Source organism: Trachemys scripta, chromosome 2, assembly GCF_013100865.1.
Source record: "Trachemys scripta elegans isolate TJP31775 chromosome 2, CAS_Tse_1.0, whole genome shotgun sequence".
In the NCBI taxonomy this organism is placed as follows: domain Eukaryota; kingdom Metazoa; phylum Chordata; order Testudines; family Emydidae; genus Trachemys; species Trachemys scripta.
In genome coordinates, this window is record NC_048299.1 from 38,388,178 (window position 1) to 38,415,526 (window position 27,349).

At 39.2% G+C, this 27,349-nt stretch overlaps 1 protein-coding gene across 1 annotated transcript in view; it reads right to left on the reverse strand.

Annotated features, from left to right (window-relative positions):
• Positions 1-337: 337 nt before the first annotated feature.
• LOC117872153 (macrophage mannose receptor 1-like) overlaps positions 338-27,349 on the reverse strand; it is a 52,833-nt gene continuing 25,821 nt past the window's right edge. The window contains exons 12-30 of the mRNA XM_034760333.1: positions 26,370-26,572; positions 25,904-26,031; positions 23,414-23,501; positions 22,717-22,861; positions 20,965-21,003; positions 20,690-20,853; positions 19,680-19,747; positions 18,588-18,688; positions 17,632-17,777; positions 17,363-17,477; positions 14,358-14,554; positions 12,498-12,600; positions 11,175-11,404; positions 10,078-10,243; positions 5,819-5,971; positions 4,776-4,892; positions 3,171-3,338; positions 1,716-1,757; positions 338-716 (exon numbers count right to left, since the gene is read on the reverse strand). Of these exons, the coding sequence (XP_034616224.1) occupies positions 502-716; positions 1,716-1,757; positions 3,171-3,338; positions 4,776-4,892; positions 5,819-5,971; positions 10,078-10,243; positions 11,175-11,404; positions 12,498-12,600; positions 14,358-14,554; positions 17,363-17,477; positions 17,632-17,777; positions 18,588-18,688; positions 19,680-19,747; positions 20,690-20,853; positions 20,965-21,003; positions 22,717-22,861; positions 23,414-23,501; positions 25,904-26,031; positions 26,370-26,572 (2,588 nt within the window). The 3' untranslated portion in view covers positions 338-501. The remainder of the gene's footprint in view (positions 717-1,715; positions 1,758-3,170; positions 3,339-4,775; positions 4,893-5,818; positions 5,972-10,077; positions 10,244-11,174; positions 11,405-12,497; positions 12,601-14,357; positions 14,555-17,362; positions 17,478-17,631; positions 17,778-18,587; positions 18,689-19,679; positions 19,748-20,689; positions 20,854-20,964; positions 21,004-22,716; positions 22,862-23,413; positions 23,502-25,903; positions 26,032-26,369; positions 26,573-27,349) is intronic.

The following is a 27,349-nucleotide window of genomic DNA, read 5'->3' on the forward strand; positions in this document are numbered from 1 at the left end:
TTGTAAATCAGATTTCTGAAATATTTCAGTCTTTGCACATTACAGATAATGCTGAACTAAAAGAGTGGGGGGAAATTAACATAAAGGCAGAGCTACTGTATTCCTTCTCTCTAGAGATATAGATATGGATATCCCAACGTTATCCTAACTGAAACAACTGCACAGGGCAAAATCCTGACCTCAATTAAATCAATGGGAGTTTTATCATTGACTTCAATGGGGTCATGATTTCATTCATTTTTATGCATTTATCCACTTGATAAATAGCTCATACTGTGTTTTATTGGACACTGAAATTTGTAGATCTAGAAAATTTACAAGACTATAAAAGGAATAATCATGTCTACCAGTATATTTTATTTATGTTATGTATACATATATGCAGAGATTGTGAAATAGACTACTATTTGGTAAGAGAAGGCAATGTTGGCCTAAGATTTCACTTATTCCAATTGCATAATTTTATTAATATTAGATATATTATTCAATCATTTTATCTCACTAGGCAACAGCATGTTCATCTTGCTCCTGGTTATCGACAGATTCTTTTGTATCACTCATTCGAGTTACAATAGGTAAGAAGTTGTCTTGGTTTTTTCTCTTGACATAGAAATAGGCTGCACATCCAGATCCTGATAGAATCAGAATGACCAGAATAATTACAAGCCAAGTGATGTTGGTGGGTGATCCAGAAACCTCTTCATCCTTTTTCTCTCCTGTAAATAAACACAAGGCAATTGTTAGACACCAGAATGATATGAGAGATTCCAGGAATATGGGAGTGAAAGGGGATATTGCTAATCACAATTTTAAAAAGCAAGATATGCACATATGTTCCTGGAGATATTTTGCTAACAGAAGTGAAGGAGGAAATATAATAAGTTATACAATATAATATTGTGACAGACCCAGACCAGTGGGGTACAGGAGTCTGGTAGAGGGCAAATATGCTGGTCACTGGATGAGTAGTTTTCTGTTCCCTGAGTGACCAGAGAAGGGGCTGCATTAGAGTAATCAGGAACCTGCTAGAACCAGTTAAGGTAGGCAGGCTAATCAGGGCACCTGGGTTTTAAAAGGAGCTCACTTCAGTTTGTGGTGCGAGTGTGAGGAGCTGGGAGCAAGAGGCTCAAGGAGCTGAGAGGCAGAGGGAGAGGGTGTGCTGCTGGAGGACTGAGGAGCACAAGCGTTATCAGAGACCAGGAGGAAGGTCCTGTGGTGAGAATAAGGAAGGTGTTTGGAGGAGGCCATAGGGAAGCAGCTCAGGGAATTGTAGCGGTCATGCAGCTGTTACAGGAGGCACTATAGACAGCTGCAGTCCACAGGGCCCTGGGCTGGAACCTGGAGTAGAGGGCGGGCCTGGGTTCCCCCCAAACCTCCCAATTGACCTGGACTGTGGGTTCTTCCAGAAAGGAAGGTCTCTGGGCTGTTCCCCAACCCACATGGTGAATCTCTGAGGCAAGAAAATCCGCCAATAAGCGCAGGACCCACCAAGATAGAGGAGGAGCTTTGTCCCAATATATATAAAGTTATATAATATAATAATTAAAAATGAAAGCCAATTTTCTGTATTTAGATACAAATAATGCACATGGTTTTATTATTTTGAAATGCTATTAGTAATAATTATATGATCCAGCAACTTACTCTAAATAATTATTATGCTTTTACTCTATTTAGCTTTCTCCTTACTTTAATTAAAAAGAAAATAATCATACCTTTCCTCTCTGGTGGCTTCTCAGTCAATCCTGTTTTAATACCTTTCAAAAAGAAATAAAGCAAAACATTTATTCCAGATGCACTCACATGGATGGTCTTGATGGTGCCATCCCATAAGCATGAAAATCTGTGGCTTCCATGTACTCTGCTTTTGGTGCTGTTGAACTCCCGTAAGAGATGGAGCTAAGAATGTGTGAAGCTCAGAACGCTTGGCTGTCTAATTCTGGTAAGTATCAGACTCTCTTCAGCTGAGATATGGGCAGGAAATAGGATCTTGCATGATTTCCAATACTTCCTACATCAGACTCTAGCACAGGAAAGCACCTTAGCATGTTCTTATCTTTAAGTATCTCTCTATGGGACTTGAGCACATGCTTAAGTGCTTTCTAAAATAGGAGGCTTGCGGAATGGATGCCTCAATTGGCTTAGAAATATCACAGGAGTATCTTTGCTCACAATACTAGGGTATTTCTGTTTCCTAACAGCACCAGGTAGTGCAAAGATGCACAGAAATATAAAAATGTGAAGTTAACCACACTTTTCTAATTTCATGTTCTGAAGGAAGGTTCTAGTTGGTCTTCTCTTATATAATTTGAACTGGTTTAATCATCCCTAGTATTTCCCCCAAAACTATTTTAATACCAAAGAAGTGCAAATGTTTTAATAAATGTTATTTATCAATGACCTTACAGTACAGGAGTTGTGGAATGCTACAAGATTGGCATGGGCATGAATCACAATTCTAACAGAGGGTCCTGTGGCACCTTTAAGACTAACAGAAGTATTGGGAGCATAAGCTTTCGTGGGTAAGAACCTCACTTATTGGGAGCATAAGCTTTCGTGGGTAAGAACCTCACTTCTTCAAGTGAGGTTCTTACCCACAAAAGCTTATGCTCCCAATACTTCTGTTAGTCTTAAAGGTGCCACAGGACCCTCTGTTGCTTTTTACAGATTCAGACTAACACGACTACCCCTCTGATACTAATCACAGTTCTGTACTCCATCAGCATGGTAGGATGATGGTGAATAAGGGAAATCCAATTCTAGCATAAATTACAGGGATACTTTTCATTAAAGGGAGACTGTCCATCACAACAATCATTTTTATATATATTTAAGATGAGTGAAACCAAACTTGTTACTTCTAAACCCAGGTGTGTATGGTATTTTTGGTGAAATCCTGACCTCATTGAAGTCGATGGGAGTTTTGTGTTTAACATGGATAAAATTTGGCCTTTAATGAAGTATAAGTGATCTTTGACTTCACCTTCAATGTGTATGGTTTTATATATTTTTATATAAATAAATACACACACAATATCTGTAATACGTATATATCTTGACTATAGCAGAGCTTGTGCTCTGCTGTAATACTATGCAGCATGCCTTTTAATGTATACACCCATTATACACATTATTAACCATAACCCCAATATATTGCAAATATCACTTACTTTCTGATTTTTTACAAATATATCCTCTTTTGTAAGAACATTGAGCATCATTCCAGTACCCAGATGATGCGTACATTTCGACACACTTCTCATTACCATAACTTGAAGGCTCTTCCTCATTCCAGTTGACAAAATCCACTGCAGTGTTGTCCCTCCATAACCATTGACCTAATGTTAAAAGGAAATACATGGTCAACTGTTTAGACTGAAAGAACATGTTGAAAGGCTTAGAAGTATTTAAAATACCAGAACAGAAGTATCAACAGATCGAGCCCCAGAGTTTGTAAAGGACTCCTCCATTTGTCAGCCACCAGATGATATTTTAAGCTTTCATTTGATCACCAAGACTATCACTACTGATCAAATGTACTAGTAAGTAGCCTTTCTCCTTCTCTGGTCTGCATCAAAATTGAGTAATTTTACTTATAGTTTTTGGTTTCAGGGAAATGTGTCTTACAGGACAGATCAGATCATAGTTGAATGTTGTACTGGATAATATCTTAACTACCGACTTATGTCTAAGAAAGCTACAGTGATTAGGAATTGCCAAACAGAGCACATAATTAACATAATTATTTTTGATTTTAAGTATGAAGAAAAACTGATATGTGTATACAATAATTGTTGGCAAAATTTGTCTTTGTTTCTTACATACTCAGATAGCATTTATCTTGTCTATCTCCCTTCCATATTTTCAGTGTGCTATTTATCTTTCTGACTTCACCCCCCACCCAAATCTTGTTTTCCTCACAAGCAGATCTAAATTCCTATTGGTTATTACAGATTAATGAGTCATTCAAAAAATGCCCATCTTCTAAATAGGGCTGGCACTTTAATCTAGACCTGGATTGTTCCCAATAGGAAAATCTTCAAATGAGCAGAAATTTTATTTACAAAAAGCACAGTACAGGGTTAAAACTTTAATTCCGAACTCAAATATAACAGGAGTACTTGTGGCATCTTATGCTCAAATAAATTTGTTAGTCTCTAAGCTTTCGTGGGCTACAGCCCACTTCATCGGATGCATAGAATGGAACATATAGTAAGGAGATATATAAACACATACAGAGAACATGAAAAGATGGGAGTTGCCCTACTAACTCTAAGAGGCTAATTAATTAAGAGAAAAAACTTTTGTAGTGATAATCAAGATAGCCCATTACAGACAGTTTGACAAGAAGGTGTGAGGATACTTAACATGGGGAAATAGATTCAATGTGTGTAATGGCTCAGCCATTCCCAGTCTCTATTTAAACCTAAATTGATGGTATCTAGCTTGCATATTAATTCAAGTTCAGCAGTTTCTCGTTGGAATCTGTTTTTGAAGCTTTTCTGTTGCAAAATTGCCACCTTTAAGTCTGTTACTGAGTGACCAGAGAGATTGAAGTGTTCCCTACTGGTTTTTAAATGTTATGATGTCATCTAATAAACATCTAATAAACACTTTAGTTACAGTGCTGTATACACATAAATAATTAAAACACATACTACAAAATGTGTAATATTGCCTCTTAATATCTGTTTTATGTTATAACTTCCTAAGATATGAAATATGACACCATAATCGTCTATTTATATTATTGACTACTGAAAGTAAGAAATTACCATTCACATTTTTGCTCATTCCTATCCAAAAGCTGGTTGTTTTACTTTCAAGTGGCTTTATCCTATGTGACAGAAAGCTGGATTCAGCATGGTCTTCTATAGAAGCCAAAGTAGCGTCTGAAAAAAAGCATTAACAAGACATAACTGAAAAAAAAAATCTGCCTTTTGGGAGAAAAGCTTATTTTCTAAGTTTTATGAACAATTGAAAGCAATTAATTCTTGAGGCTGTGTCATATCACTGATTTTTGCACAAAACATCCACTGCAGCGAATGGAAGTTCTGCATGTGGTACAATGGCACAATATAGCTCTTCTTGAATTTTGCTTGTTAGTATAAAATTACCCTTTTCCTTGTGACAAAATCACATATTTGTGTAAATCATTCTAGTGGTTTATTTTTAACACACTTGCACAGTAAAATGCCTATGTATATTGCATTTTTGCTATTTGCTGAACACTGTTATTGCTTCCCAGTGACTATATGCAGTGCTACTGAAAATCTTTGTACCCACTCTTCAGATTAAATTGTTATTAAATATTCAGAAATATAGTGTCTGATATTTTATCTGTTATAAAATCTGGCTAGAAGTCAGAAATATATTGGAACAATTAAGGAAACATGGGTGGGTTAGGGATTACCATCTAGGCAGAGTCTCTACGAGTTATTATCCTTGAGCAGTTCTCCCAGACTTACCCATAGAGATGAGGGTTAGAGTGCTTTTCTTCCTTCCTCCCTCCCCCAGCTTCCCTTCTCTGCCACTAGCAGATGCTCACCAGCTTGGGAGGAGGTGCCCAAAACTGAGAGTCTTCCACCTGATCTGGGTGACTTAACAACTCTGAAATTTCTAATGCGTGAAATCTAGACAGTGAAACTAATCAATCTAGTTTTGTTGTCCAAATTATGTGACATCTATATAATAAATAAAAAGCATTAACACTGAAAAAGTCAATTTGTTTTTTTAATGATCTAAAGTTTGATTACTATTTTTTGAATATTATTTTACATGTGTCTTAAGTCTTCACTCTTAAAAAAATGACACTCACCTAATCGAGTGCATTCTCGGGAAGCCTGGGCCCAGTTTTTTGTATACGAGGACTCAATGTAGTAGCAATGACTGTGGAAATGAACCCAAGATCTGTGTTCCTCTGATTCAGGGCATCTTCCAAAGAGTTGTGGAGGATCAGTAGGGGCCATAACTGTTAAGAATAGAAAATTTCTTACCAATTATTTCCTTTCTTCTGGCAGTATCTCCCACAATTCTGGACATCTGGGCTGCTCTCTTCTCTGCAGCTCACAGAGACGGATCAGTGTTTTGGTGCCTCTATTGTCTGACTATACCCGCTTTGTTGCTGCTTGCTGCCCAATGAATTATTCCCGAGCTGTAAAACTTGCACAACAGCAATATTAACAAATATTCTAGAAGTAACAAAATAACTACATTAGACCAAGGAAGATGGTCTAACCACTTTATATGACCCTGACTCATGAGCTACCCAGAGTGGGTAGAATCGGGGGAAACACTGCTAGCAGAAAGGAAGTTATCAGTAAGCGCCATTATGCAGCCTAGTGTCTCCCACAATTCTGGATATCTGGAAAGTAGTGAGCAGTGAAATTTTGGTAGCAAAGAAATACCCCCTTTTTATAAGCTTGCTCAAAGTTCTGTATTACTTTAGGGCTACCACCTGCAGAACCTTCCTGACGAAGGAGGCCTTTGCAGAAGTTGGAGGGTCCACCACACAGTACATAATAAAGGTATTCACAGTAGACCAAATGGCCGCTTTTCAAATTTCCGAAGTGGACGCACTTCCTTGTTCCATCCATGCTATGGATCTTCTGGAGTGCGGCTTGATCCCTTCTGGGACAGGGACCTCCAGTGATTTGTAGGCTTCCACAATACATAGGTCAAGATACCTAATTATGGAGGACTTGGAAGCTCTGAGTCTCTGGCATATTGGGTGGAAAGACATAAATAGGGACCCAAATCTTCTCATGGATTCTGTATGCTTGAGATTTTCAACACTCTTCGGACATCTATGGTGTGACACATTTTCCATTGGATGTTGTCATTTTGGACAGAAGAAAGGAAGCACAACCTCTTGGGAAGTATGGAAGGAGGAATTTACCTTGGGAAGAAAGGATTCTGATGTCCTGAGCATCAGCTTTTCCCTGTGGAACATGCAGTACGGCTCTGGTATAGATAAGGCTGTCAGCCCCAAACCTTGTCTGGCACATACGACAGATACTAAAAAACAAGTTTTAATGGATAAATAAAAGGCTGACATTGAAGTAAGAGGCTCAGAGAGATGGCTTGTCAGAGCCCTCAACACTAGTAGAAGGTTTCATTTTGGGAAGAGTGGATTGACTGTCAGTCTGGCTAATTAGACTGGAGGAATCCGGCTACCTCTGGATTGTCTGACAAGGAGCCAAAGAATCCTGTGAATAGCATGCTACTAAGAGCAGACAATAGTGCTGGGATGAATGTACAATGGTGCAAAGAGCTGATGTACAATGGTGCTGGGCTGAAGGTCTCTGTCTATGCATTCTTAGAAAGTCAAGAATGGTTGGAATTCCTGGATTTCTGGGATACCTTGTGCTCTTGGAACCAATTGTTGAATCTGGCTCAGACAGAGTGTTTTTGTGTTGATGCTCTCCTAGATGAAAGCAATGTCTTAAAACTGGAGGACAGAATGGGACCTTCTAGTACTTCCCTCTCAATAGCCAGGCTGTTAGCTGAAGCCGTTTCAGGTCCAGATGAAGAAGAGGACCTTGCAAGAGGATGTTTGGTCTCCATTGAAGCTGGAATGGGGGTCTAGTGTCAGCTCTATCAGGTTTGAGAACCAAGGTTTCCTTGGTCAGTGAGGAGTTATCAGTATTACCATCGCCTGTTCTCATTGTATTTTCTGGACCATGGTCCCCAATAGTGGCACGGGTGAAAATGCGCTAAGTAGGCCCTGCAGCCAACTGTGCAATAAAGTATCTGTCTCCATGGATCTGGGATCTGCCTCTCTTGTGAAGTATTTTGGCCTCTTTTTGTTAATACTATTTGAGAACAGATTGTTTGAAGGGAAGCCGAACATCTGAACAATGAGATTGAAAACCTGATTCAGGCAACACTTGGAGGTGTTGACCCTGCACCTTTTAACGTGAATCACTGAGGGAAAGGAGGAACTGTTCTGCCCACATTATTATTTCCATTGCTTTCATTTGTAGTGCCAGACTCCTTGTTTCCCCCTTGGTTGTTTAAATATGTGACTGTGGTCACGACATGGTTCCTCCTTAGGGTGGGCTGGAATCTTTGAAGAGCTAGCTTCACCACTCTTAGCTCTAGGATGTTCATTCTCTGAGCCTTTTCTTCCTGGTTCCATATGCCCTAGGCTGTTTGGATTTCCAAGGGAGCTTGCCAGTCCTTGAGGCTGGCATTGGTTGTGAAAACTAAGAGATCTGGAAGGCAGATGGGCATGCCTTTGTGGACAATGTAACGGGCTGACCACCACTGTAAAGTGTTGAACACCTGTGCTGGAACCCGTACTTGATCTCTTGTGTTTCAGGGAGTGATCCCACACCTTTAGTATGAAGGCTTAAAGATTTATGATGTGTGATCCATGTACATGACATAGCAGTTGGAGGTATAGTGCTATAGCAGGTCTCCTGGGGCTCTGGAGCAAGAAAATAAATTCCTGATGATGAAGCCTTGTGCCTGGAGGAAGTTCAATATCCTAGACGTGATCCTGTGTGCTGCTGATTGCAATGGAGCTCTGATCAGGATGTTGTCCAGGAAGGGGTATAGGTGAGTTCCCTATGACCTGACTCTGGTTGTTATCATCACCACCATTTTCATCCACTTCTTCAGCCTTTTGAGGTTGAGAATGGCTCTGATACCCCCCCCCCCCCAATAAGTTTCTGTATAATGAAGAAGATGATGGAGTAGAACCCAGAGAAAATACTTTTTATCACTCCCATATCCAGAAGATGAGATTTTTATTCTGGATCAGATTGTGTTTTAAAGGATCTCTGGAGATGATGGCATGTGGGAGTATTGGCTTGTGGGAGTATCCCTGGCTCACTATTTACCTGGCTGTGGTCAATGAAAATCATTCCTCTCTGAAGTAGGAAATCCTGTCCCCTAGCTTCAGCTCTGGGTGGAGGCCTACGCAATCTGTCATTCAGTGGATTGGAGGATGGGGGGGGGGGCTGAGATGAAGTTTAAAACCCTGAAATCACAATAAAACTTACTTATCTAAATGAATGGGTTTTCCTATGGCAAGGGGTAATTGGGCCCATATTTATTTTATTATATTATTTTATTTTGCAGAGTGATTAAATGGGCCACGTAGATTAAGGAGTGAATGTTAAGATAGATGATAAAAATAACTAGAAAAGGTATACATTGTGTTTTGTTCTTCAAGGGTTTTTGATTTGGGGTATTTTTATTTATTTATTTTTTGGTGGGGGGACAGGGTATGGGGATTTAAAAAAAAAAAAAAAAAACTACGTGGGGAAAACTCATTTTATAATTTTTTTCCACTGGAAAAAAAATGATCTTCTCTCACTTAAAATGAAAATTAAAAAGTGCAAAGAAAGTGTTACTGTTAAAAATGAAAACTTTTCATAACAAGACTTTAAAGTAAAAGCGTTACTTTCTCTCTCACCTTTTTAACTTTTCCTCTGACCTATTCAGTGGGGGGAAACAGTAAAAAGTTGAGAGAAGGTGGGAATTTCCACACAATTTTACAGTGAAAACTTTCAAATATGCCAAAAAATTCCTTTCCACCCAAAAAATTTTACTTTAATTTTTTTTTTTTGAAAAACCAAACATTTAGTTATGTAAAAAAACAAAAACAACAAAAAAACAAAAACAAAAACTAAACATAACTATTAATATTGTCCCTCGCTGCAAAGCACTATGGTTTTATTTATGTCCAGGAACTCATACAATAAAACATTTAATCAATGAAAAAAACTTTGTTTATTTTGAAGAAACGTTTGCATTCGCTTGCAGTTCGAGGTCATGCAGAGTATTCTTCTCCATCACCCTTGTCAGATGCTTAAATAGCCTATGTGTAGAGTATGATGATTGCTCAGGTCCAAAGGAACTGAAAAGTGATCTTAAGAGTAAACTTCTGGGAAGAATTTTGAGTTTTTAGAACTTGATAGCCTCTAAATCTTGTATTATGGTTTAGGATTGGGTTCTTTCAAGAAAGGAAGACAAGTATCTTTTCCGAATGCTTATAATACAACTTGTCAGTGAACTTAAATGAATTTCCAAGCTCCCCAATGTAAACTGTTAAATTTTATTGCTTACCATCAGACTGTTTACAGACAGAGAAGTATTTTTGATCACAAGATGCTGTCTTCCAGGTTCCATCAAGGTCTAGATAGATGCAAGCTACTGTCTGCTTTGGTTCCTCACTGGCCCACTTAGAATACCTCATTCTCCATTTATCGATCCATTTGTAATTGCCATTGGTCTGGAAGCAAAATCAATTCAAGGGTGGCTTTTAGCATAATTATAGCATTCCATAGTATTGAAGTAGTTTAGTATCTATATATAATTTAAAATTTGAAGTGTACTAGTGAGCACCTCTTGTCAGCAGCACAGGAATAATAAGATTAATAATGTCATATTGTAAATTTATTATTCATATAGGACCTACATGACTATGGCACTGTACGAGGGGGGAAAGTATGCTGAACAGATATGTTAAAATAATAAAGTAGGTTATAAAAGAATAAAAACGGTAGGTTTCAGCCCTTATAGCTGAAATTCTTTAGGAAGCTGATAAGTTGTAAATTGTATATTTCAGAAACAATCCAAAAGATTCTACATTGGGAATTTTTTTTAAGTAGCCATTAGGGAACCTTAGATGTGGTGTCATTGCAGAGCTACCCACTGGGATAAACAAATACACAACAGAGAAGGAAGGGTTTAAACTACTGTTTGCTAAGTTTAAGAACTGGTATAAAGAAAAAGGATCTCTTCTACCTGCTGCTGGTCTTCAGCCCCTACCTCCACTTCTGTGGGTCTTCTTTTTCCACACTCTGCTTCTTTACCTACCAAGTCTTTCAAGGGCTGCCCTCACTCACTGCTTCGCTGCTCAGCTCTCCTCTATGTTTCCCCCTTTTCCCATTACTATGGCTTTGTCTTTCCACCACACCTTGTACCCATAGCTGCCTGTTGCTTGTCTCCTCCACGTTTCCTGTAGCCTCCTTCATCTTCATGTCTTGCTGGTCTCACCCTTGCATTCTGACAGGATTTCATAGAGGTTTCAGATGCTCAGTGTGAGACCATATTGGGTGCAGCTAAAACAGTCTTGTGATAATAGATGCTCCTACCATTTAAAAAGGGAATACAAGTTCTAATATTACCTGGAGAAGCAGCAACATATTTGTTGTTCTTACCACATTGCTGTTAAGACCAATCCATACAGGCTCCCCATACTCTAACACCTGGAGCCACAGAAATGCTTGGCTATAGGGATCTAAAATACTGGCAAGTTCTGAGGATTTCTCCTGGCAGTTTTTTTGTGCCTCTTCCCACTTCATTTTGGAACGGATGACTAAATAGCTACTATCACCACAACGGGTAAAGTCAGAGGCTGGAATTGTTGGGGAATGAGACAGTTTAGGGTCTGTAGCACAAAAACAAAACAAAACATGCAAAGATAAACTTTGGGTGCATAGATTTATCTTATACCAGTGAACAACAAGCATCTGCAGTCTTCAGAACGTAAGTAGTGTAGCATTAATTATTAATGAAAAATCTTCCTCACTGAACATTCATGAGAAATTGATATTTTCCAAACAGCAGTGAACACTTCTGACTGAAAACTGCATTTTCAGGCTGGGGAGGGTGGCATGGTGAGCAAAGTGGAGTAATGCAGTAGTGGTTTACATCTACAATTTTGAATTCAGACCTGGGTAGGCCAAAAGCGAGAGTGAGTTTGGTACCCTAATCCAATACAGATCCACAACTAAATTAGATATAATTAGATTTTGCTGCTCAAGAGAAGATCAGACTAGTAGGACTGTTATAGACCCACCATGAGGTATACTCCAGTTGCTATGGAACTTTACATAACATTGGCACAGACCATGCCTAGATCAAACAAGTGCCACTGCATTACACCCTTAGCATTAGCAATAACATCCCCACGTGGTAAAACAAAAAAAGAAAAGTAGTATTCCAATTCTTAGTTGCTTTCACTATCATTTAGATTTTTTTTTTTTTTTTGCAAAAACTTACGCAGATCCACTCTCTTAAGGATGCAAACACAAAACACTCTAAATGTTAAAGTCAAAAACCTTCAAAAAGCTGAGACTATTGAAGCCACATTCATGTGCCCTCATGGTTCCAAATGTTTGGAGAAAGGATGAATAATTAGGGACTGCAATACTCCTGCCCCTTGGTTCCATTCCAGTGATACAATGTCTGCTTCAGGGACCATGCCATGTACTCATGGCTTACGCACAAAGAGACATCTGGACAGATTTTGCAAAATGTTACTCTGAATGCTCCCTTCTGTGGCACGGGAAAGAGGAGAACATGTGACCCTATATGTTTATTTTTATGGAGTGCACTAGTATCATTGAGGCAGAGAAATTCATATAATTTAAGAACGGGATTGATCTACAGTGCATACAAACCACATTTAATCCACAAACAATTGCAAAATGAGTTTTTAATGTGTTTTTAGTTTGCAAAACTAGTGAAACAGAGCTCACCACTGTCCATCTGGCATATAAATCCTCTGTCTTCAAAACACGGTTCATCCTTCCATTGCCCTATCTTATCAAAAGGACCTGTTTTCACAACAACACAATCCAGCTATGGGAAAAAAGCATATATGAATTACTAAAAAAATGTCAGCAACAACGAAGAAAGCCTTTTCCTCCTTCTGGAGCTATAGCTCTGGGCAGTTTCAGTCCCTGTATTCTTGCACATTTGAATTCTGCTGGTATTTGGTGTGTAATTTATATCCAGCGACACCTTCTCCCAGGTGGCATTCCTTTACAAGCAGTTGCTATTCCTAGGGGCTGTTTCAGTGCAGCTACTTCCCCAGGTCTAGCCTCTGCCTGCTTATCAGTTTCACATTTTTTTTATTATTATTATTATGGAGATACTGGAGAGATACTACTATTCTTGAGAAGAGAATTAAATACAAAAAGCAAATGTACTAAAATAGGACTATAAACATTCTGTCACGCCATCAGCTTTACTTGTTACCAATTACATTTCAGAGCACCAATTACATTTCACAGCACAATCAGGACCATTCTATCTCCTATTTAGTTAGGTCTTTGGGTAATGTTCACAAAGAGGGAAGGACAAATCAAATGACCAGACTGGTAAAAACTGAGATATTTTAAATAAAAACCCCACAGGTTAAAGATAGCATAATAGATAATTTACACTCAATTTCAAAAATGTGTAAAGTGTGTGTATGTGGAGAGGGGATGTGGGTGAGAGGGAGGATCAGAAAGTGAATAAACTGGTAGCAAACAAAAATAATAAGAACGACATATTCCTTCATTTTACACTCTCCTTTTATTTTTGATCATTTGTACTGTTTTACTGAGGAAGGGAAAGATTCCATAGTAGCTAACAATCGGGGCAGGTACCGGATGTGTGTGCATGTGAAGAATAAATGGATGGGTAAATGCAGAAGAAATTGGGAGAGGCGTGGAGTAAGTTGGGTATGGAGAATGTGTCTGTGGGTAGGCGGAAAGGCTGGGAATAGAGTGGTGTGAAAATGTAAGTTTTGAATGCAGGGAATGGATATAAGAGGGGTAAATAGGCAATATGTCAATGCAAATAATGTGTATTTGTGCAAGTGTATGCAAAATTGTGTTAATTAAAATATACTAATTTTTTATTTCAAATGTTGGCAGGGATGCATGAGGATTTTCCAAGTGTTAACTCACCATTAAACAATGAGCCTGATTGTCAGTTTCTAATTTCTACCAGTGCTACTTCAGAAATGTCTATTGACACTGAAATATCTTCAAACTAACTATTCTTTAAAAAGATTGGAAGTAAAATAAAAGTCGAATACATGTGGTCTCTTCCCATCTCCATAGATACATTTCTCTTTTTGTTACCCAGAAGCTCTTTCAAAACAGATGGTATCTCTTTTTATGTCAGTAATACATTCAAAAATGTTCTCCAAAACAAATAGCTAATAGTTTCCTCTTGTATCCTTGTGACTGAAGTCAGCCCATCTCTCCTACAACGTTTTAGAACATCCTTGCAAAATTGACTTTGTTCTTATATGAGAAATAGGGGAGTGATGAAAGCCACCATTTAAACTTTCCTATTACATCAACTGACCCTTGCAGTATTGCCATTCTATTCCCAAATGCAACAGCCATGAACACTGGCAAAACAAAGACGCCTACATAAGAAGTAAATTGAGCAGGTTATTTAAAATTGGATTGCCTTCTCCAATGAGTTTATTAAAACAATGAGGAGTCCGGTGGCACCTTAAAGACTAATAGATTTATTTGGGCATAAGCTTTCGTGGGTAAAAAACAACTTCTTCAGATGCATGGAATGTTTATTGGAAATCTCTAATTAATGTTTACCTGAAGCAGATTGTTGCCCGTCTCTGGCCGCAGAGAATCATATAGGATGATTTCTCCAACTACAGGTGAACCTGCAATCCAGTTGGTGTAGTAGACACCACTTCCATCTGCCCAAACAAAGTTGAGCTCAGAATTTATATCATTCAATCCAATCCAGGTATCAGTTTTGGCATCTTTTAAGTGGTAAGTGAGGAAAGCTGGAATAAAGCCAAATAAATGTTTATAGGAAAGGAAGATGCATGAGGAAGGAAGGGAAGGAAACCTGGCACATGCCTTCCTCTAATCAAGGAAGATGCCAGCATGTCCAGAATTAGGGCACAATTACAACAAACAAACAAAATCTGCTTAATTATTTAATTTTAAATAATCTTGTAAATGCAACATTTTACATCTTTACATTAGTATCTGGCAGAGCAGAATTGGGCCAGAACCATGGGTCCAGGCTCTTGGCTGGGAAAAGGCTCAGAGGGCAAAAGGCCTGGATCTGTGGAGAAACACGGGTAAGGGCAAAGCAGGGCACCATATCTAAGGGCACTGAAAATCTACCAAGTCCTGCCTGCTCATATTGTTGTTCACTCATGCGCTTGAATTTAACATCCATGCATCCGAATTCAGTGACTACATGGTGAGTTAGTGCACAACAAACCAGAATGTGTTTCTTCAGTGTGGCAGCTTGCTGCGCACTACCTCACTCTATGTACACTGCTATGGTGCACTAAAAGTTCCCTAGCATGGCAAGGCACCCTGAGACGCCCCATAGTGGATAGCACCGTAACACACTACATTTAAGGATGAACATGAATGGCAGTAGGGGCAGGTGAATGGTGCATGAAGTTGGTCTTGTATTCAAACAGCTGCGATTAATACACCTCTACCCCGATATAACGCTGTCCTCGGGAGCCAAAAAAATCTTACCGCGTTATAGGTGAAACCGTGTTATATCGAACTTGCTTTGATCCACTGGAGTGTGCAGCCCTGCTCCCCTGGAGCACTGCTTTACCGCATTATATCAGAATTCGTGTTATATCGGGTTGCGTTGTATCAGGGTACAGGTGTATGGTTGCCCCTTGGCCCGAGCAGTTAGCCAAAATTCAGGATTTTTTTCCATTAGGAGGAGAAATTGAGGACACAAGTCAGAAGTTTCTTTGGTGTAATCCTGTCTATTTATGAAGAAGGTACACAAAGTCCTGTTTCCCTGAGCACAGTAGAAACCAACAGCAACAGGTAGTTTCCATGCACAGTACTTCCAAGCGTATCTTGCCAGTGAGTCCCGTGTCCAAGGATCTCTGGCTCTCTTCTCCTTCCCAGGGTTGCACTCATGACACTTCTCTCACTGTTTGCTAGCTTTCTACATTCCCCTTCCCCCTCTACACACACAGACACACGTACATAGGTGCCAGGTTTGTGAAATTTTTGGTGGGATCCTGGGGTCTGATGGTGAAGTCCTCAGTGGAGGTATAAGGGGCAAAGTCCTCTATACTTTGGAGCCTGGGGGTGGAGCCCCCCACGTAGGAGAAATATTTGAAAATATTCTCGGGACCCAGCTCCTTACTCCGGAAAGAGAAATGGCAGCTTATTAACCTGGGTTGGCCCCAGGGGGATCCCCCAGACCTGGCTCCGGAATGTGACATGGCAGGTTGGTAACCTGGGTGGACCCTGGGGGAACCCCCGGACCTGGCTCCTCACTCTGGAAAGAAAGATGGTGGCTCAGTAATCTGGATGAACCCAAGGGGAGCCCCCAGACCTGGCTCCTTGCTCCAGAAGGAAAGATGGTGGCTAGGCAACCTGATTACTGAGCCATCTTCTCCCCTTCTGGAGCAGGCCCAGAAGTGGAAGATGTGGAGGAAACAGCATGAGGAGATGGCATCCTCGCCTCCTCCACCTCTTCTGCTTCTCCAGCTCCAGAAGGAAAGATGGTGTTTCAGTAACCTGGACTGTCCAGGTTATCAAGCTGCCATCTTTCTTTCTCACTGACCCATATAACCAGGTGCCCATTCACACAGCTCAGTCAATCCTCTAGCCACTGTGTTTGCAACCACTCCCAGGATTTGCCATGTTGCCCAGTGCCTTGGCCAGCAGACTCTTATTGTTTCCAGCTATCACTATATGAAGGGGGCTTATTTGTTCCTTTCATTGAGCCTGAAAGAAGGATGCTTAGCACACCCATCCACTTTAAACAGGTCTGTATTTGTCTATAGATCAGACATCCACTTGATGGCACCCATTAACACCTTCCAGAATAACAATATGTAGAGTTAGGTTTCAGAGTAACAGCCGTGTTAGTCTGTATCCGCAAAAAGAAGAACAGGAGTACTTGTGGCACCTTAGAGACTAACAAATTTCTTTTACTGGATCACAAGAAGAGCTCTGTGAAGCTCAAAAGCTCATCTCTTTCAGCAAGAAAAGTTGGAGGAATAAAAGATATGACCTCACCCACCTTGTCTCTCTCAGGCTATGGCTACACTAGAGGCTACACCAATGCAGCTGAGCTGCTATAAGCTCTCTGGTGTAGCTCTCCCACCGACATAGTGCTGTTCATACCGGTGCTTAGGTTGGTGGCTCGGGGAGGGTGGCTTATTCACACCTCTGAGTGACATAAGATATACCAACGTAAGTGGTAGTGTAGACATAGCGTAAGTTTAGTGTCAGTTAGTTTACCCGCCTTTTTTTTTTTTTAACCAGTACACCACTAGACTAAACACATCCCATTTGGTGTGGCATGGGAATATGGGGTAAGCACAGAGGACCAACTTTTAGCACCACAACTACCACCACCACCCAATATACCTGGTGTTTGCCACTTCCATCTGCCTGGCTGGTATAATAAAGGACTTTTATGTGTTATCAAAATATATATATTTCTTAGAAGGAAGGTTCATTAATTCTTTCACCTGAACAATAACAGGAAGAGATAGTATAATACACACTCCCCTATTTTGGCACGCTTTTCTTTGCAGGAATTGATTGTTGTCTCATCTAATCCCTAAAGGGTCTATGTACTGTACCTTGCACTTGCTCATTAGGTATGCTAGCCAGGTTTCCTCCAAACTTTACACAAGTTCTACGTGCAGGAATCCACATAACTCTATCTTCATATCTGGAGCCAAAAATTTTGTAACACTGGGGGGGAAAAGTCAGATATTTACTTTATAAGCAAAAGAAAATAGAAGCTAATTGAGTTGTATTAACTATAATATATAGTGTTCAAATTCAGATCTGAATTTCCCTTATTCTTATGATAAATGCAATGTATTGTAGATGTTTGCTACCATACCTTATTTCTAAACAAAAGCCAACTTTCAGGACACCCTCCTGGAGGAGAAGGTGCTGTCACAGCAAATGTTGCATTTACAGTACCACTACCATGCCTTTCACAGATAAAGGCATTTGGATTACCACAGTTGATATCATTCCACAAACCTAAAAGCAATTTAAATATAGAAAATAAGCCATTGGACGAGTTCGACATTTCTGGTGAAAATCTATCACCTCTCCATGTTTTTATTCCCCCTGGGAATGCCACAGACTGTGTGTCAAGTCAACGGTCACTAGTTCCTGTACTTGGAAAGTTTATTAACTACATCCCACCTGCAATGCTTGCACAAAGGCTTTGAGCCTGCTAATCCTTGGGTGATGCACAGTTTAGGTATCTGGAATCCAGCATAAGTGGGAACAGAGACTATGTGGGGGAGACGTACAGTTAAGCAATTAGTGTACTGTCAGCCTGTACTCTCAGCCAAAGTTTCAAGCTTTTGAGCACTCATTTCCTTATTCTCATGAGCTCCAACTAAAAAAAGAGACGGAAACACAAACCTCCACATGCATATTAGGCACTTAACTATGTTCCCCATTCTTTAGCCAGCCTTACTCTGGTTACCAACTGGGGGGTGAAATCCTGGCTCCAGTGAAGTCAATGGCAAAACTCCCATCAACTTAAGTGGGGCCTGGATTTTGCCCAATTTGTCTGCAGAGCTGTAAACTTTTTAAAGTGGGCTGGATTCCCCTGCATGCCTGGTTCCATTCATCACTTTTTAGCTTACACTTTTGCCCAACTCTGCATTTGCCTGGGTGGGATATAACCCCCAAGAGTGAGAATCTTTTATTATGGGTACATTGTTTTTTCCCAAGTTATCTTTTCTACATATAAAAAGAGGGGAAGCCGGTTAACAAACGTATGGGGAAAATATAGCCACACAAACACGTATACAAATGTCAAAATGTGTAGCTCACCAAAGCTTTTATACATGACCACACAATTTTCTTCAGCATTTGCATAGTTTGGCTCATGCTTTGCCCAGGCTACGTAGTGCACTGGGCTTCCATCCATCCAGCTAAAAAAACAAATAGCCTAGTAATTACTGGTTAAATTATACTTTGTTTTTACAAAAGAAACGATGCAAATCCATTTGTTTTATTATAGAAATCATTTGATAGAAATATCACAAGTGTATAAGTATATTCACTACTTTGCATATGTGATGTTAGGCTCAACTTCCATTAGGATTAAAGGTAACTACATCTCTGCACATAGGGTAAAGAATACAGTATACATTTTATTTTGCATGGTGATTATCTCTGTATTCATAGCACTTACATTCCCAATAAAAAAACCTTCATTAAGATGCAGGTAATTTAAAACATAATTAAACTCACTGAGTTTACCTTTCAACACATAACATAAGTACCTCAAACCATTTTTATAACTCCTTTTTAAGGGTCATGTGATGGGATGAAAACCCATCTTAGCTGGAAAGGCGTTAATAGCCAATTAGTTACCTCTGTTGCATCCATGCTGTAACTAATTAGTGGCGTTTCAGCCAGAGGGGCCTGACTAAGTGGTATCCGGTGATAAGTTAATGGACATGGGGGCATCATCAAAGGGAGAGAGTTCAGTCTGAAGGGAGGAAACACATGGAGCAGAGTGACTCCTGTGAAGGGGCCTGAGACAGAGTCTGCAGGAGAATAGATACCTCAGGAAGGTAGCTGGAACTGGGGAAGAAGATTCTCGAGTAGCTGAGAAAGGAGATTGAAAACAGAGCCCTGAGGAAGGGCTGATTGTTGAGAGACTTTGGGACATTAGTTTGAGCTTTTGTTACCCCAAAGGGATTTGACTTAGCTGCTTCTCAGCCAGAAAGCTGAATTGCACACAGAGGCCTACAGGGTCATTGGAGATGAAAACCACTGCAACAGCTCACCAGGATACAAGGGGGGACACACTGATGATGATTGTGCACCCTACCAAGTCTCTTTATGAATCAATGCACTACATACAAGATGTTAACTACTCCATAGAATAAAACTAGATATTGCTTGTTTACTTACGTAAACTGTTGATCGACACTCAGAATTAAACCAATGAAATATGACTCCTTTTTGCCATTTCTTAAAATCTAAACACAAGAATGTGATTTTAATTAAATTCTTCCCTATATATAACAAAAGCCATTTGATATGAAAAGCAGATTATTTTCAAATTATTTGGATTGGAATAATCTTGTGAACTGTCTGTACAGCTGACAATGACTTCCGACTCAGTGGAAATATGGATCACATCTGCAAGAAGACAAACTTTTGCCTCATTAGCTTGAATGCTTTCCAGCTAGTTCTGGATGCCATACTGCTATAATCAGAGCAGTTAGAAATGGATCCAAGCCAGCCTGGCAAGCATATTCCTGATTTTAAGAGAATTCTTTGTAGGGCACTGTGTGCAGCGCTGCACAATGCCTCCCAGGAAGGAGATTATTGCCCTGGTGAGGCTGCATGGAAGGGTAAGTATTCCTTCCTTAATTTTAAGAAGAATCTAGTTTAAATGATTTAGGTTGTTCAGCGTAAAAAAGCACCTTTTTCTTTTAGATCAATCCGCTAATTAACTGTGCCTCAAAATCTCCTTCTCTGCTTGTTCATATTCTTTCACGCACCAAAAGCACCAGCCTAAGGTGGTGATTTTTTTTTGCAATAGTGATTTTATGATATTAGTAACTCTGTTAGTTCCCGCACTTGCAATGTTTTGAAAGTTTCAGGGGCCTGATTGGGCAACACCTGACTCAAGCAAAACATCCACTGGATTCAGAGAAGTATAATTGACTAAGACCAGGTATAGTTGACTTTTGAGCCTAATAAGTGGAGCAGCAGCAGGATCTGCCAGCTATTATTTTGAACATTTAATTTTCTGTTAAGAAGCTGCTTTATATATGTCCTTTTTCGATTAATATTCAGATTATTACAGACACTGTAGTGGAGAAATGATGTGAAAATGCACATTCTCCTGTATTTCATAAGCATATGTGGCATAGGCTGACTGTGCTGAATTAAGTAATAAAGTGTTTGCTTACATATTTCCATAGAAACTTTCTTTCACTATTGCTCTCAATGACAACAAGGTCTCCAAAATGCTTCTTGCAGAACTCCCTAGCTTTTTCCAACGGGACACTTTCTGTGCTGAAAAAATACTGCTTGCCCCCATATATAATCCATCCATCTTCAGTGACTTCATACTCTGCAAGATAAATAATGAAACTCCATGTTCTGTACCTTGTGTGTAGTAAGGTAGGCTATTCTTGTTATACTGTACTATTCTCCGGGTAAGATGAAATAGACAGGAGCTTACTGGCAGGAGAGTTTGTTTGTTCTGGTTTAAGTAGTGTTCCTGTAAAGGAAAGGAAAAATTAATTTTCTATGTTTTTGACATATGCTCATGATATTAAAGGAATTTTTTCATTCAGCAAAATATTATTTTGAGCCCCCAAGTTTTTAAGTTTAGAGAAAGCATGAATCCCTCCAATATACTGGATTTTAGCAATCCAACATATGAATTACACTATATATTACTTTTATATTTGTGTAATAAAATGTGTTTTATGGGGGTTAAAACTAACTTATGCCTTTGGGAAGAGTAAGAGGGAAAATACAGTGAAGTAAGTGGTATGCTCCAAATCACTGGTATGTTCAGTTTGACTCCCCAGCTCCGACCACTTTAGCAATAATAGGAATGGAACTCTGCTGTTTCTTCCACTGCTGCTAGTCCTTTAACTATAGGGCTTCAAGATGCTCCAGGACTGAGGTACAACTGCTGGTGGCCTAGCACCTCTCAGCCCTACAGCAGATTTTGAGTCTTGCAGCTGGATAGGGGGCGGGGGAGTAGCTTGTCTACTCAACATTCTTACAAGTTGATAGACAAAGACCTACTTAGATTGTCCTTCCAAAGATGTAAAGAGGGGAAGGACAGGACAGCTCGCTGCCTCCTTAAAAGCCTAGGGGAGGGGAGGGATATTATGCAGAGGCCTGTACTCAAAGTTCTCCAAAGTAACAAAAGCCCAACTCAGTATGTTACATAAAGTTGGTTATGAAAGTCAGCAAAAGTTAAAGCCAGGAAGACTGAATTAGTCCAAACACAGGTCTACTCCTACAACCCAAGGACTGTGTTGAAATTGCGACTGATAAACAGAGGAGGATGGAACTGGAAATGGTTTTGATGGTATAATCTCAAATGAATGGACCAAAATTGGTGTGTTGGAAATTTGGCTTCACTGGTGGACAAAATGATGAGGTGGTGGGCTATTCTGCCCATCACTCCCTTTTGCGGTCCTTAAAAGAGACTTCAGAGGGAGGGTCAAAATAATTAGAAGAGTGGACTTAAAGGACTGAACTTTACCAGCGTGGCTGCCACCCCTACCATCTCTTGGGACCCCAGGATCCACTGTGCCACCATTGGAGCTTCACTGTCCTGATCCCGAGAGATGTGCTGGATAGACAGGGCCAGAGAGAGGGACCCAGATGACTTTGCCACCTCCACCCATTCTGGCTAAATCTGGAATGCAAGACCCCTATCTCATGTGTCCTTTTCCTTCCTTATTTCTTCTCTTTTCTCTGTCTCTCTTTTTTATCTTCTGTTTAATAAGAGATGAGTTTAAGCAACTAAGACAATCTCTTTTGCAATACTCTTGTGAGCCTGTGAGTAATGAGGCAGCGAAAGCAACACCCTAAACAACCTGATGCTGATAGAAATTTACCAGGTCACAGAGTGGCTGATAACAGCTGGTGCTGTGTCTGTGCATCTACAACAGTGAGGTTGCAGGTAAGACTCAGCACCAGAGATAGAAGCTGCATTTTCTGTTTGCTGTTCTTTTCTGTCTCCTTTTCTGTGTGTTTTGGTCAATGAATGACTTTAATGACATTGTTTTAAGGTCTGAATTAACTCCATCTCATTATATCTTTGAGAACCATTGTGTCTCAGTCTCGCTGCATGTCCCCTTATGGAAAGAATGATTCTCAGGGTCATACCAATTTAATCTAATTAGTCCAGCTAACTGGTCATTGTTTTTTTGTTTAATATTCTAATTTAAAATAGCACGTAACCTACCTTTCTCTATTTGACAAATCCAATCGTTAAAATGTTCACAGTGTGTGTTAATCCAGTTCATGGAAAACTCTTCATTGACCGTTCCACAATATTCAATTCCATGCTCATTATTAGGTTCAGTATTATACCAGTTTTTGTACCTCATCTATAGTAGAAACACAATTTGTTTTTTATTTTCTTCTTAAAGAGGGACAAAAATTATGCTCTCACTGGCAAGAGAGGCGATAACACCCAGGTTTAATTTCAAGTCAGGCTCTTGCTTTTTGTGCCAACACCACATGGATGTGTTAGGGAAGCAACATATTCAGCCTTTGTAAGAGATATCAAGTGGGGCTAAAAATTAATTGGGGAATGGGAACTGCATTATATATCTGCATGCAGTAACTAAATACATTTTGGACAGACTTTATTATATCTTTGTTACAGTAATATAATTGTCTCCAAGCCAGTAGTCAGGGTCCTTCAATAGTCCCTACTACCACCTGTTTTGATGGTATAATCTCAAAGACTAATGGGCCCCACTGGATTCCAGAACACACTGAGTGGATTGCTGTCCAATCATTTCACCAGTGAGCTAATGGCCTACTGGAATATTATAGTCATCTTCAGTCCATATCCCTACTGAACTGGCCCCCAGTCGCTCCAAGGATGATGAAGTTAGAAAGACAGCTATACGGCTAAAAATGAAATCACTCACTGGAGAGCCATCGCTCCAAAAAAAGCCCTCATCAGGATCCAGGCAAAATAAACCAATCCAGAAAGGCCGAAATGACAGTCCTTTGTCCCTAAAATGTGAGATAGAAATAGAATAGCACATAAATATAACAGGATATAGGTCATCATTATACACAATCAATGTTAGTACTTACAGCAGTTCAGCAAATTTGAATGCTCTCTATACAAATCTCTCATATCTGTTGGAGGCTTAGAGAAATACTCAGAACTTTAAACCTAATAATTTAAATTAATTGAGTCAGGATCTGCAGATAAATATTCTGGTACATGGTAGTGAAGTGTTGACACACACCTCTGTATAGGAGACGCCTCAAGTCTAAATTACCATCAACTAACTTTGATGGAAATTTTCAAAAGCAGAAAGCACAGTTAGGCGTCTAGCCCCCATTAATTTTCATAATCATCAAAGCAACGCAAAATATTCCCTTGTGTGACAAATGCTGATGAAAAAAATTGTTAACTTGTTTTTCTTTTTTAATGTTTCATTGTTGCTTTCTTTTAGGAAAAAAAGTCCACATAGATTATGAACTACTACTTTGTCTGAAAATGGTTTAGCAAATATTCTTTGATCGGATTACTAGCCTAGTGGATAGAGGGGACGTAGTTGATGAGATATATCTTAATTTTAGTCAGGCTTTTGATACAGCCTCACAGGATATTCTTATAAGCAAAGTAGGAAAATAAGATCTAGCTGAAACAGCTATAAGATGGGTGCACAACTTGTTGAAAGACCATCGTCACAGAGTAGTTATCAATGGTTTACTGTCAGACTGGGAGGATGTATGTAGAGGGGTCCACTACTATTCAATATTTTCATTAATGACTTGGATAATGGAGTGAAGAGTCTGCTTATAAAATTTGCATATGACAGCAAGTAGGGAAGGGTTGCAAGAACTTTGGAGGGCAGAGTTAGAGTTCAAAATGACATTGACACATTGGAGAACTGGTCTAAAACCAACAAGATGAAATTCAATAAAGACAAGTGCAAAGTAATACACTTGGGAAAAAAAATCAAATGTACAAATACAAAATGAGGAATAACTGGCTAAGCAGTAGCACTGCAGAAGATCTGGAGGCTATAGTGGATCACACATTGAATATGTGCCAACAATGTGATACAGTTGCTAAGAAGGCTAATATCATTATTGGGTACGTTAACATGAATATCGTCTGTATGACATGGGAGGTAATTGTCCCTTTGTAGTCTGCACTAGTGCGGCATCAGCTGTAGTACAGTGTCCAGTTTTGGGTGCCACACTTGGAAAAGTGGACAAATTGGAGAGAGTCCAGAGAAGACCAACAAAAAATGTTAAAAGATTTAGAAAACCTGAGTATGAGGAAAGGTTTAAAAATGGGTATACTTAGCCTTGAGAAAAGGAGACTGAGGGGGAATTTAGTAATAGTGTTCAAATATATTAAGGGCTGTTATAAAGAGGATGGGAATCAATTGTTCTCCATGTCCACTAAAGTTAGGAAAAGAAGTAATTGGCTTAATCTGCAGCAATGGACATTTAGGTTAGATATTAGGAAAAACATTCTAAGTGTAAGGATTGTTAAATACTGGAATAGGTCACCAAGGCAGTTGTGGAATCCCCATCACTGAAGGTTTTTAAGAACAGGTTAAACAAACACCTGTTAGGAACAGTCTAGGCCAGTGGTTCTCAACCAGGGGTACACATACCCCTGGGGATACCAAGAGGTATTCCAGGGGGTACATTTGCCTAGTTTTACAACAGGCTACATAAAAAGCACTAGGGAAGTCAGTACAAACTAAAATTTCCTACAAACTTGTTTATACCGCTCTATATATTATACACTGAAATGTAAGTAAAATATTTATATTCCAATTGATTTATTTTATAATTATATGGTAAAAATAGGAAAGTAAGCAATTTTTCAATAATAGTGCGCAGTGACACTTTTGTATTTTTATGTCTGATTTTTAACCAAGTAGTTTTTAAGTGAGATGAAACTTGGGGTTATGCAAGACAAATCAGACTCCTGAGAAGAGTACAGTAGTCTGGAAATTTTCAGAACCATGGATAGATATCAGATATATCTAGATATATTTGGCTTGGCCTCAGTATAGGAAAATGGATGACCTTGAGGTCCCTTCCTCTCCTATATTTCTAGGAAATGTAGTTAGAAATGAGTCCTAAATGGAAACATTGGCCATTCATTTCTTCCCATTGTTCTTAAGTTTTTTGTACCATCTGAATCAATCTTAGAAGCTTCCCAACCACACTTAGAAATTAGTACATAACAAGTCTGTTTCATTTGTGAAGTTTTTGTATTGACTCAACCCTTTTTCTAATAAACCTAACTATACATCTTAATAGATTTTCAACTGACTATCTTAGGAAGGATCCAAGAGCATTTTTAGTTTTGTTATACAACATGTTATACTGCAATATTGTTATACTGAAAGACCAATTATGATGCCTATACTTACACTATTGAATGCTGTATCACTTCTTCTTCTTCTTCACTATTGATGGCAGCCAGATCTCCTCCTATCTCTCTACAAAAATCTCGAGCTTCAAGCCATGATTTCTTTTGGTTTCCTTCTCTCACAAAAGGCTAATGATATATTTTACAATTAAACACTGTATATTATGTTATATGCATTAAAAAAAGACATCTTAGCTATTTTCCTGTATGGGGATTTAATACAATCTGAGAAATCGAATAGCTAATTATATAGAAGTAAACATATTTAAATTGGATTACAGAATGCCCTCTTCAGATAGTCGGCTGTTTCACTGATAATTGACAGTTAAAACAAGACCCATACATAGTCTATACACTAGCTTGTTATGTTTGTACCATAGCCTGGTAGTCTCTGAAGTTTAGACTTTCTTTGTATCTATCTGCATGTATCCAGTTCATTATTAGTTTAATGGAAATTTAATACTTACTTTGAAGCATGAACTGATGTTATTGTTTGAATCCCAACCCATGGGGCATTTGGAGTAAGATTTTTTTTCTGGAACAGGAGGATGAAGGGTCATTGCTTCAGCTGGTTGTTTGCAGAGAAATTTTGCCTTTTCTTCACAGTCCTGAACATGCCATAATCCAGCTGCACTTCCAGTTCTCATTGCTACACACCCTGGCTTTCTTCCTTCATGAGATGTAAATGAAATTAAAATGCACACTTTTTTTTCTTTTTGTTCCCCCTGCAATTTGCATATCTCCTTTTATTATGTTTTATGAGAGTGAAACCTGTATTGGAATTGAATAATGGTTATCTGGCTGCTCGAATAAGGAGTTTTGCAAAGTGAACCATGTAAACTGAGATCGGAGTTGTCCAGCATCTTAACTCCTTCTCCAAAAATTTAAAATCTCAAATGCATGAGCAATCATTGGTATCTAAAGGACACCCTGGCTAGGTCTTTTCTGTGACAATACAAGTAGCTGGTAGTCTGTCATCTTGAAATGATCAAGATCCTACAAATAACTTCTGAAATGCTCACACACCCACATACTCACCTGGCTTTCACATTCTTTATTTGGCAGTATGTGGTCTCAGAGCTGGAAAGCCATTTGGAACAATATTCCATGGACCACTTCCATAAAGCAATCAGTTTTTGTCAAACTTTCCGGTGGTTCTGTTTATTTATTGTATTATATAAAAGAAATCTTAATGCTTAATGCAAGCTGTCTAACCCAGTAATAAAGAGATAAGAGGAACAAAATGGATGAATAGATAGGAGTATGGAAAGCAGATACAGAAACCATCTGAGGGCAGCAAAAAACATGCCTGCAAACTAGCCAACATCTTTCAGCCAGTTTTCTGTAGTACTTTTTCTATCCAATCCATCCTCCTTTCATTCTCTACACAAGGTAGCTTTTACCCTTGTAAGGATTGTGAAAGAAGAGCTACAAATACCTTTGACTG